We start from the raw sequence: 18,535 nt of genomic DNA on the forward strand, positions 1-18,535 counted from the left end.
GACAAAAAATAGAGAGAGAAAAGTGGCCATAATAATTCTGTTTTGAGATTACTGTGAAGTGTTTTGTTTTGTGCGAATTAGATATTTAATCGGATCCGGTTTGTATCCAGATATTTTGCCGCCTGCATGTCTCTCCTCTATAAATTAAGTAGCATTTTAAAGCCAAACATTGGCCCATCTTCAAATGGGGTTCCTGTGAATTCTCCTTCGACACATGTACACATTCATTGAGCAGCCAAAAATGAGAGAAGAAGAAAACTACAATGTGGACGATGATCTCCAATCTTCCAAATGATATGGTGGTGGCGATCATGTCTAGGGTTCCTCTAAAATCATTGAGAGAAGTTCGTTTAACTTGCAAGAAGTGGAACGACTTATCCAAAACCCAAAGCTTTAGGGAGATGCATATTGGTAAAGCATCAACCGCATCAAAAGAAGGTCAGTCTCAGATGCTTTAGGGTTTATCTTCTTCGTCTATGGAGATCTATCTTTCGAGCATAAATATAAACATACTTTCCCTAACAAACAAGTCACAATATCACAAGTCCAGCACTGCAAGGGTTTGTTGTTATGTGTCTTGAAAGATGATATAACATTCTGTGATTTCAGGCTTACGGGGATTATGGTTTGGAATATGTATTTGAGAGAGAAAAGGTGGATCAAACCCAGATTTTCTTATCGTCCGAGCGGATGGGACATGTTCAGTTACGTTCTAGGGTACAAAGATAATAAGAAAAACATGTCTTCTCGTCTTAAACTCTCGAGGTTTATAGATAATAATGACCCTGAATATATACCAGTTTTTCTGGTATGAGATTTACGATTTCGAATCTTGTCTATGGACAACCCTTGACGTCACTCCACACTGGCTTATAAGACCATGATTAACCCGGAGTTCTTAGAGTGGAATTCTTAGCGGAAGTTAAGAAACTGTTTTTTAACTTTTAACTAAAAAAACTAAGAACCGGTTCTTAGCAGTTTAAGAACCGGTTCTTAGCTTTTTTAGTTAAAAGTTAAGAAACAGTTTCTTAACTTCCGCTAATAATTTCATCCTAAGAATCCCGGGTTAATCATGCTCTAAGGTTCCTTAACCGTGGCGTTTCTCTCAAAGGAAAAACTTACTCACTCAAATCTTCAATTCAATTTGGTTAATGAAAAGAGAATTCATCGTGGCATTTGGGTGAGGTTGAACATAATTACTAAATTAAAAACACAAGTTTTATATATATTATATATATATGAAGGAGAGTTCATGCATCAAACCATAACAACTAGAGATTTCATAATTCCAAAATTATTAGTCAAAACCTGATCACACCACTCCACTTTACCCCAAATCTCCCCTCCTTGACTTCTTTCCAGTGAAATCTCCGCACACCAAATCTTACTTGTTCTTCTGAAAAGCAAAGCCATATTCCCACCGTAATTCACAGTATATGACCACTGTGAACCTAATGTCTCTGCCAACAATTCTTCCACCCCTTCCACCACTCCCCAAGACTTCTGATTTAGGTGTTCACGACCCCCCGATCATGGTTCACTACAAGAAAACAGCGACATACTGAGGAAAAAAATCGTCGGTATGTCGTCGGAATAACGTTATTCCGACGACATATTCCGACGACATACCGACGAAACAAGTCCTCGGAAATTTATTTTTCCTCGGAAATCCCTCGGAATTTTCCGACGGAATTCCGAGGAAACAAATTTCCGAGGAAACTCCGAGGACCACCAGTTCGTCGAAAAGCTCCTCGGAATATACTGAGGGAGAACTTCCTCGGGATATTTCGATGGACTTTCCGATGGTCCAATCCTCGGAAGTTCCGACGAAATGTTCCTTGGAATTTTCATCGGGAATTTCCGAGGAACGGAGCCCTCGGAAATTCCGAGGAACGGGTCCCTCGGAAAATTCCGAGGAACGGGTCCCTCGGAATATTCCGAGGAATGAGTCCCTCGGTATATTTCGAGGAACATGTCCCTCGGTATATTCCGAGGGTTCATTTCCTCGGAATTTAAAAATAATTAATTTTTTTAAAAAAAATAAAATTTTTGAAATTTAAATTCGAAAATATAAAATTAAAATTAAAATTGAAATCATATTAGTTAATATTCAAAGTTGTAGAAATAAAAATAAAACATTCCGAGTTTTTGAAAAAAAAAAAAACTACTTGTCTGGCACGTCCGGGAACACCTCGTTCGGGTACATCCTCTGCATCATCTCCATCATTTGCTGGTTCAGTCTCCTCTGTGCCTCATAGCCCGCCTGTTGAGCCGCCATCTGGGTCTCCAACAAAGATATGCGATCATCCTTGTCCTTCAACTGAGCCGTAAGTACTTCTGGATCAACAAAGGGCAGTGGTGCAGAAGAAGGAGGAACCGACCGGGTGCGACGACCCAAACCGACCAAACGTCCCTTCTTCTTTGGAACCGACTGAAATAGAAAATAGCCAAATTTTCAAATTTAAATCAAGAAATAATGAATTGAACTTTAAAAAAAAAAAGAACTTACGGATTCAACGATTTCGTTGATTCGAAACCGGGACAAGTTGGTCGAAGTCGTCGAAGCGTCATCCTCGGTTTGAAGCTGAGACACTTCGTCTTGCACCTGAGTTTGGACCAGACTGACCACTTCCCTCACAAGACCGTCATCAATCTGGCCGGTCTTCTTGTTGGTATACGCCCTGCCCTCTTCATTAGGGCGAGATCATCAACCGGCTCGCCATCATTTTCTTCCGCCTTGAAAAAAACATAAATTAAAAAAACATTAGAAATTAGAAGAAATGGACAAAAAATAAAATTTCAAAACTTAAATAATTGAAGGAAAAGCGGTTGAACTTACCATGCGATCTCCCAGAGAGGCAATAGATTGAGCACCCAAGTTATGTTGAAGACGCCCTTCCCTTTACGGTCGCTCATGCGGTTGGTGGAGTTGGTGGAAGAAGTTTCTTTCGTCTCTTCCTTATCCCAATGCGCACACAACTCCGTCCAGACCGTGTTGTTTATCGACTTTGGGACCTTTTAATAAATAAAAAAAGAAAATAGTTTAATAAATAAAAAAATTGTTTAATAAATAAAAAAATTGTTTAATAAATTAAATCGAACCTTGTTGATTTCCCACTTCTTCTTCCACTCGTAGATCTGCTTCCCATAGTTGTCCATAACTTTATGGACGAAGTGGTGATAGATAAAGAGCGTCTCATCGGAATTCCAGTTGAATTCTTGCTGGAAAAAAAAAACAATTAGTAGAAAATTTATATTACAGATTAAAAGTATAAGTAAAAAATTAGAATACTTACCGCAAACTGACGAAACCACAGATGCTGCTTGTCGGTAGGGAAGTCAGTGAAAGTCGGATGTCCCTTGTCGAGGGCCGAGTACATCATACGGTTGATCCATGCGCTGATCCCGTTTCCGGATCGGTTGAACCTAATAAAAAGAACAAACGCTTAATAATGAATCAAATTTTAATGAAAAAAAATATGTTTAATTACCATGTTTGACCCCGTCCATGTGGATACGGAGTGAGATAGGGAAGATGATCACGACCGGGCTGACGAACCAACTCCGCAACACTCATCACGTCCGGAGGACCCGGAGGAGCAGGAGCGGGTGCAGCAGCGGGTGCAGCAGCGGGAGCGGGTGCAGCAGCGGGAGCGGGTGCAGCAGCGGGAGCGAGAGGAGCAGGAGCGGCGGGTGCAGCAGAGGGAGATGTATGGTAGGAGCTGTGGGGCAAAGGAAAATCATGAAAATGGCTGGAATCCCGAGACTGGCTCCCCGTACCACCACGACCACGACGCTGTCGAGGCCGGGTCTGATCATCATGAGACCTATAAATTTAAAAAAAATATTTAATAAATATAGAAATATATAAATTAAATTTTAAAAAAAAAAAAAATCCCAAATAATAGTTTTTAATCACAAAAAAGTTTTATAGATATTAAAAATGTTTAATAAATATATAAATATAGTTCTAATAAACAAAAAATAGTTTTAATAAATAAAAAATAGTTTAATAAATACAAAAAATAGTTTTAATAATATTAAAAATGTTTAATAAATATAGAAATTTATATAATATAAATATAAATTTTTTTTTAAATCCCAAATAATAGTTTTTAATCACAAAAAAGTTTTATAGATATTAAAAATGTTTAATAAATATATAAAAATAGTTCTAATAAACAAAAAATAGTTTTAATAAATAAAAAATAGTTTAATAATTACAAAAAATAGTTATAATAATATTGAAAATGTTTAATAAATATAGAAATTTATATTATATATATATATATTTTTTTTTAAATCCCAAATAATAGTTTTTAATCACAAAAAAATTTTATAGATATTAAAAATATTTTGTAAAATCCACAAATCGAATTTATATACAAAAACGTTTTGTAAAATCCAAAAAATCGAATTTATATACAAAAATCGTTTTGTAAAATACAAAAATCGAATTATACACAAAAATCGAATTTATATACAAAAATCGATTTATAAATACAAAAAAATAAAAACATTTATAAAAAAATTCTAAATCAATTCAACAAAACAAATTATTCAACCAAATCACAATTCTAAACCTATTATACAACCAAATCACAATCCTAACCAATCACCCTAACAAAAATCTATCAAATCTACACAAAAACCTAACAAATAGAACCTAAGAGAGTGGGATAGGGTCCTTACATGATTTGTGTAAGAGAAGGGGAGATCGCCGGAGATATCGTCGGAGAGAAGGGGGAGATCGCCGGAGAGGAGGGAGAGGAGGCGGAGAGGAAGAAGAGAGAAATGGGGAAGAAGAAGCGGCTCGTGGTTATAAAACCTAGGGTCCGACGGATAGTACCCGTCGGAATTTCCTCGGAATTCCAATTTCAATTTTCGCGAAATATTTGCCAGGTTAAATGAAAATATTCCGAGGACATTCCGACGGATACTTAAATATCCGTCGGAATTCCGTCGGAATATTCCGAGGAAATACCGAGGAACTAGTGTTTGGGGTTTCAAAACATCGATTTTTTTTGCCGTATTTTATTTCTTATACAATTGTAATGCATACCATTGAGGATTCTTTGTATAGATGATCATAAACCATGAAATAACAAAATTTCAAAACGAATTGAAAGTATTCCCTTTACCGTTCATTAAAGTGTATAAGTGTTTCTCTTATGTTGTGGGGATTTCGTTCATACAATCGGAAAAGTGTTTATTATAGGGTAAGGAACAAATTTTTGACTTCATAATTAGTCTAAGACACTTAATAAGGGTTATATAAGTGTTATTCAAACCGCAAAACGTTGTTTTCGGTTTAAAAACCCTATTTCCTCGGAATATTCCGAGGGAATTCCAAGGAAACCCTTATCTTCCTCGGAATTCCGTCGGAATATTCCGAGGATATACCGAGGAACTAGTGTTTGGGGTTTCAAAACATCGATTTTTTCTGCCGTATTTCATTTCTTATACAATTGTAATGCATACCATTGAGGATTCTTTGTATAGATGATCATAAACCATGAAATAACAAAAATTCAAAACGAATTGAAAGTATTCCCTTTACCGTTCATTAAGGTGTATAAGTGTTTCTCTTATGTTGTGGGGATTTCGTTCATACAATCGAAAAAGTGTTTATTATAGGGTAGGGAACAAATTTTTGACTTCATAATCAGTCTAAGACACTTAATAAGGGTTATATAAGTGTTATTCAAACCGCAAAACGTTGTTTTCGGTTTAAAAATCTTATTTTCTCGGAATTTCCTCGGAATATTCCGAGGGAATTCCGAGGAAACCCTTATCTTCCTCGGAATTCCGTCGGTATTTCTATTAAAAAAAAAGTCGATGCTAGTCTGTTTCCGAGTCATCATCACCAGATGAATCTGAATCTGGATCTTGGTGAAACTCTCCAATCACTGGTTCATCCTCTACGTGAACGACGGCTTCCTCTCCGAAGTCGGTTAAATCGACTACAAGGCCAACTCCAGCTAAATCTTCTGCTGCACTTAAGTTGCCGGATGTGCTTGGTTGTAGTGGGTCTTCCAGCTCAGAACTTCCCTGACTCGGCCTCTCGGGTTGAGTCTTGTAACAGAAACCCATGGATCATCTCTGTTCCTTACCCGGGGGTACTTGATATAACAAACCTGTAACATTTAAAAAATTATTAGTAAAATTATAAATTAATACACATGATGATGAATCATTGTAAATAATTAACATTTAATTACCTGATCGGCCTGAGAAGCAAGAATGAAAGGATCATAATATTGCAGTTTTCGCCTCGAATTTACTGATGTAACACCAAATGCATCTGTTCTCACACCTCGATCTAGAGTGTTGTCGTGCCAATCACAATAGAAAACAGTACATCGCAATCCAACCATGCCTAAATACTTGATTTCCAAAATCTCACGTATGTGTCCGTAGTATACATCATCTCCTGATGCAGAACAAACGTCAGCATTATAAGTTGTACTCGAACGTCTCCTCTTCTGAGTTGTGAATGCATATCCTCGAGTGCAAAATCTTGGATATGACTTCACAACAAATTCTGGTCCAACGACCATCTCGCATATCCAATCGTCAAATGTTTCACCTCTGGCCAAACCAACAGACACCTATATTAATAGCACATATATATGTTATATCAATAAATATGAATTAGTATAAATATGTGATAAATGATATTTTAATTTGTTTAAAGCACTCACATAAGAAAACATCCATCCAGAAAATTCTCTCTGCTTCATTTCTTCTAGCTCGTCCTCTGTAGCGTATCTATATTCGAACCGCTTTTCTGCCATGAAAATCCTGTACATATGATGACAATAATGTAATTAATTAAGATTTAAATTTCAACTTGTTAAAATAAAAATTAGTAAGCTAATTTATTTAGCTCTCATATTGAAGAACATCTTCGCAGTTGGTGAGCAAATATGTTTGCAAATTACTGCGCTCCTGCTCAGTAAGTCGACGGTCCTTTGGTTTTCCGCTAAGTCGTCCAACGTCTGTGAAAATATCTGGAACCGTAACATGATATGTTGCCCGTTCGCCTCTATCATCATGCTGAGCAAGTCTTCTGTTTTTGGTCTGAACTTCTGCTGGAAAGTAGTACTCGGCAAAGTTTGAAGTTTCTTCATTGATCATCTGTGCGACTATAGAACCTTCCACCCTACTTAAATTTTTCACCATCTTCTTCAAATGGAACATATACCGTTCATACAGATACATCCATCTATACTGCACAGGACCACCAAGTTCCAATTCTCTTGCCAGGTGAATAACAAGATGCTCCATAACATCAAAAAATGAGGGAGGAAATATCTTCTCAAGGTTGCACTGAATCACGGCTATGTTAGTCTTCAAATTTTCAATACCTTCAAGAGTCACTGATCTCGTGCATAAATCGCGGAAGAAACCACTTATCCCTGCAATTGCTTCATGAACATTTCGTGCTAATAGTTCCTTGAAGGCGAACGGAAGGAGGCGCTGCATCATTACATGGCAATCGTGGCTTTTCAAGCCAGTAAACTTTCCTTCCTTTCTGTCGATACAGTTACGCAAATTAGATGCGTAACCGTCTGGAAATTCCACATCGTTTGAAATCCAATCAAAGAACGCAACTTTTCCCTCTGCATCAAGTCGGTATATGGGAAAAGGAGCCCTACCATTCTCATCAACATGAAGTTCTGAACGAGCACATATATCGACTAAATCCAGTCTTGACTTCAAATTATCCTTTGTTTTACCTTGAACATTAAGGATCGTGTTCATGAGATTGTCAAAAAAGTTCTTCTCAATATGCATGACATCTAAATTATGCCTTAGCAGATGATCCTCCCAGTATGGCAGATCCCAGAAAATATTTTTTTTGTGCCAGTTATGTAGGTCTCCAACAGCATCTACCGGAAAACGCTCATGTCCACCGACGTCTGGCGTCCTTTCTTCACCAAAATCTCTTAGTTGTGTCTTCAAATCTTTCCCAAAAATTTCCGGAGGTGGACTGTCAAACACCCTCTTGTTCTTCGTAAAAAACTTCCTACTCCTACGATATGGATGATCAGGTGGTAGGAATCTCCTGTGACAGTCAAACCAACACATTTTCCTTCCGTGTTTTAGTTGGAAAGCATCAGTGTTATCTTGACAATATGGACACGATAGCCTTCCATGTGTTGTCCATCCAGATAACATACCATATGCTGGAAAATCACTTATTGTCCACATTAGTACTGCCCGCATTTGAAAGTTTTCTTTACAAGAAACATCGTATGTTTCAGCACCTTGAGCCCATAGTTGTTGCAACTAATATATTAGTGGCTGAAGAAACACATCAAGTGATCTCTTAGGATGCTCTGGTGTAAGAATGACGGGCCATAGCTAATACTGTCTTCCACTCTTGCCAAACGGGCTGAAATCATCAGTACATAATCCAAGGTAGACATTTCTTCTCTCATACGCAAAGTCGGGATACTTTGATTGGAAATGCTTCCACGCTTTTGCATCTGAAGGATGTTTGATCTCACCATCTGTTGAGTGCTCCGCATGCCATCTCATTGGTTGCGCTGTGCGTTCAGGCAGATACAACCTCTGCAACCTATCCGTCAAAGGCAAATACCACATCTTTTTATATGGCACTAGAACTCTTCCACTCGTATCTTTATAATGAGGCTTTCCACAAAATTAGCATGTAACCCGCTGTTCATCCGCCCTCCAATAAATCATGCAGTTGTCGCTGCATACATCTATTACCTGATACGATAAACCAAGACCAGCTACGAGTTTCTGAACCTTGTAGTATGAACCAGGAGCTACATTATCCTCGGGTAGAATACCTTTTACAAAATCAGCAATCGCATCCACACAGTCTTCAGCCAAATTATAATCTGTCTTACTGCCCATCAATCTTGTAGCAGATGATAAAGCTGAATGACCATCTCTGCAACCTTCGTACAATGGTTGCTTTCCAGCATCCAACATATCATAAAATCTCCTAGCTTGTGCATTGGGTAAATCTTCCCCTCTAAAATGATCATTTACCATCTGCTCAGTACCTACACCATAAACTACATCTGTTCTAATTGGTTCTTCTAATCTAACCGATGGCTGAGGTTCGCTAGTACTACCATGTTCATAATCAGTTTCCCCATGATGATACCAAATTTTGTAACTTCGTGTAAACCCACTCAAATATAGATGAGTCCAAACATCCCACTCTTTAATAACCTTTCTATTTTTACAATTAGAGTAAGGACATCTTAACATACCTGTTTTTGCTTCCGGTTGTCGGTGAACTAACCCAATGAATTTGGTTATACCTCGTTGGTATTCTTCCGTAAGCAATCTCGTGTTTGGATCCAAATGAGGTCGATCGATCCAAGAACGAAAATAATTTGAAGAAGACATGTTTTTTATGAATCAAATTCGTGTGTAAAGAGAGTAATTAAGAGGGAGGATGAAGACATGGAGTGAATGAAGAGGAAGAGGGGTGCTTGTATTTATAGTTGAAATCCTACCGTCAGCCCGAGGAAATTCCGACGGAATTCCGACGCCAACGGCTAGTTCATCGGAATTTTCTCAGAATTTTTAAAATCCCCCAACGGCTCTCTAACGGCTATATTATATCCTCAGAATTCATCGGTTTTTTCCGAGGAATACATTTTTCGTCGGTATTCCATAAGAATTTTCCGACGGATTAATATTTCCTCGGAATTCCGTCGGTATATTCCGAGGAAATTCCGAAGAAACCAAATTTTGTGTTTCCTCGGAATTTCCTCGAAAATTCCTCGGGATATTCCGAAGATTTCATTTTCCGTCGGAATGTCCGTCAGAATACCGCTGTTTTCTTGTAGTGGTTGTACATTAATACATCATCAACCACACATGCATTCACCCAATGCTTAGAATTCAGAATATCGCCTGTTTCCCAATTACTTTCCTTTGGCTCGTACACATAGCTTCTATAACGATCACTACAAGAAAACACGTCAGTTGCAAGGGAAAACTGCATCGCATTTCCGTTGCAAATCGCTTATTGCGAGGATTTTGCGAGAAACCACGTTCCCTCGCAAATCGCTCGTCGCAAATGAAAATCACTCGCAAAACGCTCGCAAATTTGCGACGGAAATAAATTCCTTGCAAATTTGCGACAGAATGATATTCCTCGCAAATTTGCGACGGAACTGATTTCCTCGCAAAAATTTGCGACGGTTTAGTTGTTCCTCGCAGTTTTGCAATTAACAGTTTCGTCGCAATTTTGCAAGGGTTTTATTCCGTCGCAAAATTGCGAGGCTTGTTCCGTCGCAAATTTGCAAGTCATTTGCGATTAATTAATTTTTTTCCTGCAGAATTTGAAATTTTATAAATTATTATACATTTATAAAATTCTGAAGAGATTTAAATAGTTAGCGAAAATATTACTAAAATAGAAAGAAATTCAAGAGTCATTACACAAACACATACAAAAAAGTTTCAAGTCATTAGAAAGTGATAGAAAACAAACTAAATAGCATCAGATTCATCATCATCACCAGAAGCAGAAGACACGTCTTCAGACTAGAGAATGTCGGCCACGGTAGAGTCTTTGCTAGCGAGATGACGAACGATCTTGTACAGCTTCAAAATTTCATTTCCCTGGCTCTCAATCTTTTGAGCTTGGTCATAGATGATCTTCTCCAAAGATTGGTCTCTAGTACTGCTAGAAGGAAACGAAGCAGGAACAGATCGTAAAGATGTATTTAGAGAACCCACTCCATACAGTCGTCCCTTTTTGCGGGGAGCGAACTGCATACAAAATCAAAGAAGGATCAATATCAAAGAAGACTTTTAAAAATTTGAGATTGAAAGCAGTAATAAATTACCTCACAATAGATCTTGTTCTTTTCCATTGGAGAGAGGCCACTAGAACCAGTGCTCTCGGGATCATCACTAACAGCCTGAGATAATTCCTGAAATTTAGATGTCACATCGTTGTAGAGCTGCTCAGATTTGCCATCAACAAAAGAACCATCCGGGTTTCGTTTAGTGATCTCGAGAACCCCAAGCAAGTCTGGAATAGAACATCCAGTTTGCCCAGCCTACAATTTAAAAGATCAAGTTAAACCTTAAAAATGAGATCACAACTTAGATAAAATAGGCAATTTCAGAACACAACTTAAATTAACTAAGATAAGAAAAACAAGAACTTACAATCACTCGTGCACGGGCCCTGAAGGAAGTCTGACCTGAACGATGCTTAGACGGTCCATGTCCATCAGGGTCAGAGTAACGAGCTGCCCGACTGTTACAACTCCGGACTTCAGATTCTGGATCTAACCAATAAGCAACAAGACCAGCCCAAACATTTGGGTCAAACCACAAAGGCATAGCTGCATCGCCTTTTTTCCGCCAGTTACTCTTCCACCGACTAACTTGGCGAGTCAACTGGAGTTTCAATTTAGCCTCGAAAGAGTTGCGAACGAGGGATGTTATACCGGAATCCCAATGATACATTTGCTGACACAACAAAAAGGCAAATTAATAGACATTCATGAACATAAAATTAATTATTTACAAATTTTAAAATTCAAGAAAATTAAATGAATTACCGCAAATGATTCAAACCAACGTCTCACAACATCCCCGGGGGTTTGCTTCCAATTAGCATGCGGTTCTTTGAAATCTCTTTCAAAGATTCGACGGACCGATGCAGCAACGCTTACATCGTCATCAAACCTATCACAGGAAATTCAAGGCAATTGAGAGGACTAAATTATAAGAATATGAAAATATTATAAATGGTTACAATGAATTAAAATTAAAAAACTTACCAAAGCGTATTTGGAGGGCGATCTGGATGGAGGTGAGGAAGACGATCATGTCCAGGACTAGCCAAAATCATATTGATTGCCGCTAAATCTGCCGCCGGGTCTGGGGCGGGAGCAGCTGCAGCTGCAGCTGGGGCGGGAGCTGCAGGAGCTGGGGCGGGAGCTGGAGGAGCTGGGGCGGGAGCTGGAGGGGAAGCTTGCGTCTGGCTATTAGGAACAGCCAAACTCTCGGCCATCTGAGAACTAGAAGAACTACCCGGATTGGTATGACGGGATGAACTTTTCGTACTACCAGAAGTCTTCTTACCACCAGAAGTCTTCTTACCACCAGTAGATAGATAGCGGCTATAATCATTTCCTGACATCTGCCAAGAAATTAACCAAACCTAAATAGTTAAAACCATAACCAAACACAGAATCATCACAAATCGATAACCTAAACTGATAATCAAAACCTAAACTGATAATTAAACTTAAACATAGACCAAAATTTGTAACCTTTCAAAAGGGACAGAGAATCATTTCCTGACATCTGCCAAGAAATTAACCAAACCTAAATAGTTAAAACCCTAACCAAACACAGAATCATCACTAATCGATAACCTAAACTGATAATCAAAACCTAAACTGATAATTAAACTTAAATATAGACCAAAATTTGTAACCTTTCAAAAGGGACAGAGCCGGTTCGAGATAATGACGGTGGAAGTCCGGCGAGTATGACGGCGGATGAGGACAGTGAATTTACAAACCACACAAGCACAGCTTACTCTCATCTCTCTGGTTTAATCATCGCATGCTCCCACATTTGTGTTTCTGTATCGAACACCACCATCACATTCTTTGTATTGTCATGATAGCAATATCCAGTTACATATATTTTCCCGTGGATGAAGCCAGTGAATTTACAAACCAAAAGAAGAGGGATGCTTGGGATGGGTTCCACCTTGTGGGTTCTACAATCCATGCAAAACGCATTTGTCGTCATATTTGTATGGTCAATCTCACCAAAAACATATATCCTAGAACCCACTGCCACAAAGCTTGCAGCGTAATACAAAATGGGAAACGTCGAGGGGGCACGAACCAAGCAGTGACTGCCGTTGGCTTTCCGGCAGAGGATATACCAATGGTAAAAATAACAGGAGTTTTTGTCATCGAGGACAACATATAGATAGTCCTCAGTGCAGGCCAACAAGGATCTTCTTGAGTATAGCTCAGCCGAAGCAACGAGTGACCGAAAGTGCTTGGAAACAAGTGAGAGTGTTGGATGGTCGCATCTTGATAAACGCGCTAAGATGTCGACGATGACATCTTCAGGAAGTGAAGGAAGAGTCAGAGACGACGGTGGTTCTGAGGATTTCTCATCCTCTTCCTTTGTTTTGGAAACCATCGACAATCAGCCAAATCACACAGAGAACACAAACTACAATATAAGCTCCGATCAACAATCACTGCCTGCTGGAACGCAATACCTAATAAGAGTTAATCCCATATGTATATAAGCCTTTTCCACAAGTAAACAATCTTAAATAACCCTTTTCGATAATGTATATCAGATGACAACTTAACTTTACATATGTCCTCTTTTTAAATAAAAACAAATATTTCTTATTTATACTTATTACAATGATATTTACTTCTATTATTTTTATTTATTTCGATTTTAAAGGTTCTTTGTTAAAGAAAGTTATTTTTCCTGTTGACAGAAAAAATGTTATTTTCCTTGATGTCTTCCCTTTCTTTTGTATGAATCTTGAATTTGAGTTTTCTTTTGTATATAGAAGAGTCTTGTTTCTAGTTACGTTGAGAAACTTATTGTGAATGTTTGTTTAGCTTTTAGAAGTTCCTTAGAATCCGTCACTCATCACAAAGGAAATTACATTTTTTGGGTTTATTGGCTCTTACACAACTTCTTGAAAACAATCAAGACTCAACAGAATTATCAACAGAAAAGTGAAACAAAAAACAACGAAAATTAAGATAGACACAATAACAAATCAAAATAAAATAAAAGAAAGCAAATACATAATCAAAAGTTGTTTTGGGATAGGTTCCTTCTTCTAGTGCTCTGTCCTTCCTTCATGGTGAATGCATTAGCCTTTCATTTTGAAGTAGATGTCTTGAGAAGATCAAGAACTCCACAACAATTTTTCCACCACGGAGTCGTCTCAGCCCCACGCTCACCAGCCAACAAAGGCTGCAACCCACATTATATATATAAATTATTTTATGTATTATATGTTCTTACATATTATGAAATAATAAATATACATTACAATCTCCTACTAAGAGACAATTTAAGTTTTTATTTAGTTTTGAGAATAGAGAGAGTTTTGCTTTAAATCTGTGACCTGATTGTCTGTGGATATAGGAACGTCTCGGCTTGCGACGGTGGTGCTGCTCGATGCACCAGCAACAGCCTTGGTAGCAACGTCAACGATCTTGGAGGAAATATCAGTCTTCTTCTCCTCAAAACCATGAAGCAAGGTGTTGAGTCCTTCAAAACCTTTTGATAAAACATTGTCCATTACCTCTCTTGCCTAAAGACACAAGACCGTAATATTACAATACGTTTTAGCTTTTCGGACAACATAAATGTAAAACGATGTAAGAGTGACAAAAAAACATACCTGTGTTGACACATTAGACACTTTCTCTGGTGCTGCTGCGGCTTCACTCTTGACCGTTTCTGTGGAGGCTGCAACGGTTTCTCCAGCATCGGTTAAAGACCTCTTGACGGTTTCCGCGGAGGCTGCAGCGTTTTCTCCAGCATCGGTTAGAGAGGTCGTCACAGTTTCAGCGGAGGCTGCGACGGTTTTCTGAGCCTCAGTTAGAGAGGCACCGACGGATTCAGCGGTGGCTGTAACAGATTCTTTGGCTTCGTTAAAAGTAGAAGCTGCCTTGTCCAAGAACGATGCCATTTTCTATCTGCCGATGCTGTAATATTTTTTGTGAGAGAGAGGAACATATATTTATATAACAAGCAATTAGAATATTCTCCAAAATGGAGAGGAATGTGAAACCAAGTGAGCTGTTAAGAGGGCCGTTTCAACGCCTCCAGCGAAACAACTAATCAGAATCTCACAACGTGACTTCCTTTATGAATTCTTGATTTTGTTTGACAACAAATTTATTAGCAAAATTTATAACTTATATTGTATCAATCACAGTCAAGAGTATAATAAACATTATATATATAAATTATTTTATGTATTATATGTTCTTACATATTATGAAATAATAAATATATATTGAATAATTAAAAGTCAGTAACTATTACATATATAATTAAATTGGTGCGAACGTATAAATCAATTTTATTAATCCAAACATTTTTTAAAAAAAATTTTGATAGGATATGTAATTAAATTTAAATGATATTAACATACATAGTATATTTTTAATATTAATGTCTTTTTTTTTTAAATGATGCTTTCTACTCATATATTTTTTTATCATGTGTATTTTTAATAGCAAAAACTTTAAATTACTGATAACAATATTTTCATTGTGGGATTAATAATTTTAGTAATTGATAATTTAAAAAATTTTATCAATGTTAGTTCAAAACTTTTATCAAAAAAAATTATTCAAAGTAAATTTTGAAACTAAAATATTTATTTATTCAATATGGTTTATAGTTTAATTTAGAATGATATATATACATATATATTTTAAATCTTAATGATTAATTAAATTAGACTTTTATTTATATGATTTTGTAATCATTTGTATTTTGTCATAACAAAAATTTTAAACCATGGATTGCAAAATTTGAATGTGAGACTTTTAACAGTTTTAGTAATTTATAGTAATTTTTTAAAATTCAAAATATAAAATATACAGAAAAATCTAAATTTTTATAATATGATTATTGTGTTTTTTTTTAAATTATTTTAATAGTTTAAATTAAAAAAATTTGATAGAAGATACATTTTTTTTATCAGATCTTTATTATTCAAAATCATTAATTGTCATATATATTTTATCCACATTAGGCAATTCCGTAATCTTTATTTAAGGAAATAATAAATGACATTAATAATGAATTTATGGTTAGTTTAATAAAAAGTTTATTATATAATTAGATAGACCAGCATATTTCTCTAATAATTTTAAGAATCATTTTAGTGATGACATGTGGCTACAAAAAAAAGCTATAATGTTTCACAAATAATATATAGGGGATATCTGAGGAAATGATTGGGTTGCATTATCTATTCAGATGGGTTGATGATTGAGGTATGGAGTTGTCCTACATTAAGTTGCATTGCCAGCTTCTTAATTCACATTACCAACTATAAGACAGCCCCCTTTAGTGCCCCACTTTTTTCTGTTCTTCTTTACGTATATAATGTGAATATTCCAGCAAAGTTTGAAGCCGTATGTCACTACTGTTGCTATACACGGTTGATACATACCATTAATTGTGATTAGCGTGGTGCAAATATTGAATAGTAAATAAAAATTGGTAGGGAAACTATACCCAATCTTCTTAGTACTTAATTGTTTTACAAACTGTTTTTTTTTTCTTCCAAAACTTACAAGTGGAAAAATATAAAATAGAAAAATTCTCTAGAATAATCATTTTTAGTTTATTTTCACAAAAATAGCTTTCAATAAAGAAAATGACAAAAAAACTTTTATTTAGAGATAAATATACATTTATATCCTAAAATTAACTAATCTATACAAGAGTTTAGAGTTAAGAGGTGGAGTTTTGAAGGTGGAGTTTAAATTTAAAAAAATAAAAAAATTAAATTAAAATTTTCAAAATAAAAAGAAACTATTGTGGTTATTTTCTTTTTTGAAGATTTTTTATTTTTTTGAACACTACTTTCATTAAGAAACTTAAACATTCAGACTACAATAGAAAGGGGAGTTGAAGAACTACACAAACATAAACATTACATCATAAAAGGAAGCTAAGACTCTGAGATAGAGAGACAGTCAATTCAGAGCAAGACTCGAATGCGTCAAAGCAAGACTACGGCACCGCCGAAAACTTGAGATTTAGTCGTTTTTGAAGATTATTTTGATGACAAAAAAAATATAAATGATTATTTAATAGAATTGCGTATAAAATATGTTACATTAAAAAGAATATATTTTAGTCTGATATAATGTGAATAAGTCTGAGAAAGAGTTTATATATATATAGAAGTATTTAGGGAAAAAAGGGTTTATAAAGATGATAATAACTGATTCCAACATATCCAAATCCAACCGCTCTTTTGAATTTGTGCGACTTTAATATTAGGGGGATGTATTCAACTGAGAGTTTCAGGTGATTTGTATTAAAATGACAAATCCATTGTTATTGAAAAATGAATTTTAAAAACTCATTTAAAATCCACTGTTATTGAATTTGACATTTCTTAAAGTACTCTGAAATCCACTGTTATTGAAAATATTTTAAGCTGTGGAGTTTTAAAGTTTTCAGGTGATTTTAGGGTGTTTGGGTATGATTTCTTAGTTAAAAAAATTAAAACTCAAATCCCATAGTTTTAGGTGATATTCTAGAGTAGTTTAACAAAAGTCACTTAAATCTCTGCAACTTATTGAAATCACTTAAACAGTTGTGGCGGCTGATCGAGAAGCCAAATTCCCTCTTTGCTCGAGTCTTCAAAGGACGGTATTACATGAATTCTTCACCCCTGGAACCGATTCGCTCATACTCCCCGTCATATGGCTGGAGGAGTATTACTTCTGCTAGATCTCTGGTTTATAAAGGACTAATTAAAAGGGTAGGAACATGATCATCTATTTCAGTATGGAATGACCCTTGGCTCCCATCCACTCGCCCGAGACCAGCCAACAAAAACCTACATAATAGTTACCCGGACCTCACTGTAGATTATTTCATTAATCAAGAATCACGCACATGGAATGTACAGGCAATTAGGGACTTGGTGGATCCACAAGATGCAAAAATAATTGAGAGTATACCATTGGGCAGAAATCAGTTGGCAGATAGGAATGAATGGCATTTCACAAAAAATAGAAAATATACGGTACAATCAGGATATCAGGTAGAAAGGATTTATCCTGACAAGGAGAAACCACCTGATTTTTATGGCCCTAATGTGGATATCCTTAAGGCATACTGTTGGAAGGTGAGGTGTCCTCCGAAGCTAAAACACTTTCTTTGGCAGCTGGTATTGTATAGCGGTGACGAAAACATTAAAAGCACGAGGGATGCAAGGAGACACCTGCTGTGCCAGGTGCGGAGCTCCGGAGGAATCAATAAACCATGTGTTTTTTGAATGTCCTCCAGCACGTCAAGTGTGGGCATTATCCAAGATCCCATCAAATCCAAACATTTTCCCAATTGGCTCTCTTTTTGCTAATATGGATCATCTATTCTGGAGACTTAATCCAAAAATGGTGGATCACCAGTTTGCATGGATATTATGGTATATTTGGAAGGGTCGGAACAACAAAGTGTTCAGTAATTTAGATATGGACCCAAGAGACATGCTGAGATTGGCAGAAGTGGAATCAACATTGTGGGCTGAGGCACAAGTTATTAAAGATCGTAGATTGGTACAGGAAGTACAAGTACGGCCTGATATAGGGACCATAGGACGATGGTGTTTCACGGATGGTTCTTGGAAAGATAAGGATTTTTTTTCAGGACAAGGATGGCATAGCACGCTGCCAGGGTTTGATGGCTTATTGGGAGCACGAAATGTAAGGGCATCCCTCTCACCTCTTCATTCGGAGATGGAGGCATT

At 36.6% G+C, this 18,535-nt stretch overlaps 1 protein-coding gene, 1 long non-coding RNA gene and 1 pseudogene across 2 annotated transcripts; 1 reads left to right on the forward strand and 2 right to left on the reverse strand.

Annotated features, from left to right (window-relative positions):
* The first annotated feature begins 401 nt into the window (after window positions 1–401).
* LOC111205639 lies at window positions 402–884 on the forward strand (annotated as a pseudogene).
* Window positions 885–9,700: 8,816 nt separating this feature from the next.
* Window positions 9,701–13,165, reverse strand: LOC125585366. Its single transcript, XR_007322285.1, has 3 exons — window positions 11,577–13,165; window positions 10,851–11,484; window positions 9,701–10,773 (listed from the first exon to the last, which is right to left on the reverse strand). It is a non-coding gene; the product is annotated as an uncharacterized LOC125585366 (long non-coding RNA).
* Window positions 13,166–13,659: 494 nt separating this feature from the next.
* On the reverse strand, window positions 13,660–14,846 carry LOC106442675. Its single transcript, XM_013884335.3, has 3 exons — window positions 14,429–14,846; window positions 14,150–14,338; window positions 13,660–13,995 (listed from the first exon to the last, which is right to left on the reverse strand). Exons 1-3 carry the CDS (start codon window positions 14,717–14,719, stop codon window positions 13,900–13,902), a joined length of 576 nt encoding a protein of 191 aa, XP_013739789.2. The 5' UTR covers window positions 14,720–14,846; the 3' UTR covers window positions 13,660–13,899.
* Between the last annotated feature and the right edge of the window lie 3,689 nt (window positions 14,847–18,535).

This window comes from Brassica napus, chromosome C4, assembly GCF_020379485.1.
Source record: "Brassica napus cultivar Da-Ae chromosome C4, Da-Ae, whole genome shotgun sequence".
Classification (NCBI taxonomy): domain Eukaryota; kingdom Viridiplantae; phylum Streptophyta; class Magnoliopsida; order Brassicales; family Brassicaceae; genus Brassica; species Brassica napus.

Coding starts and splice junctions, on each gene's coding strand:
- LOC106442675 (XM_013884335.3), bottom strand. CDS start 14,719: ATGGCATCGTTCTTGGACAAGGCAGCTTCTACTTTTAACGAAGCCAAA. Junction 14,339..14,428: donor TGTCTAATGTGTCAACACAG/GTATGTTTTTTT, acceptor TTGTGTCTTTAG/GCAAGAGAGGTAATGGACAA. Junction 13,996..14,149: donor CTATATCCACAGACAATCAG/GTCACAGATTTA, acceptor TGTGGGTTGCAG/CCTTTGTTGGCTGGTGAGCG.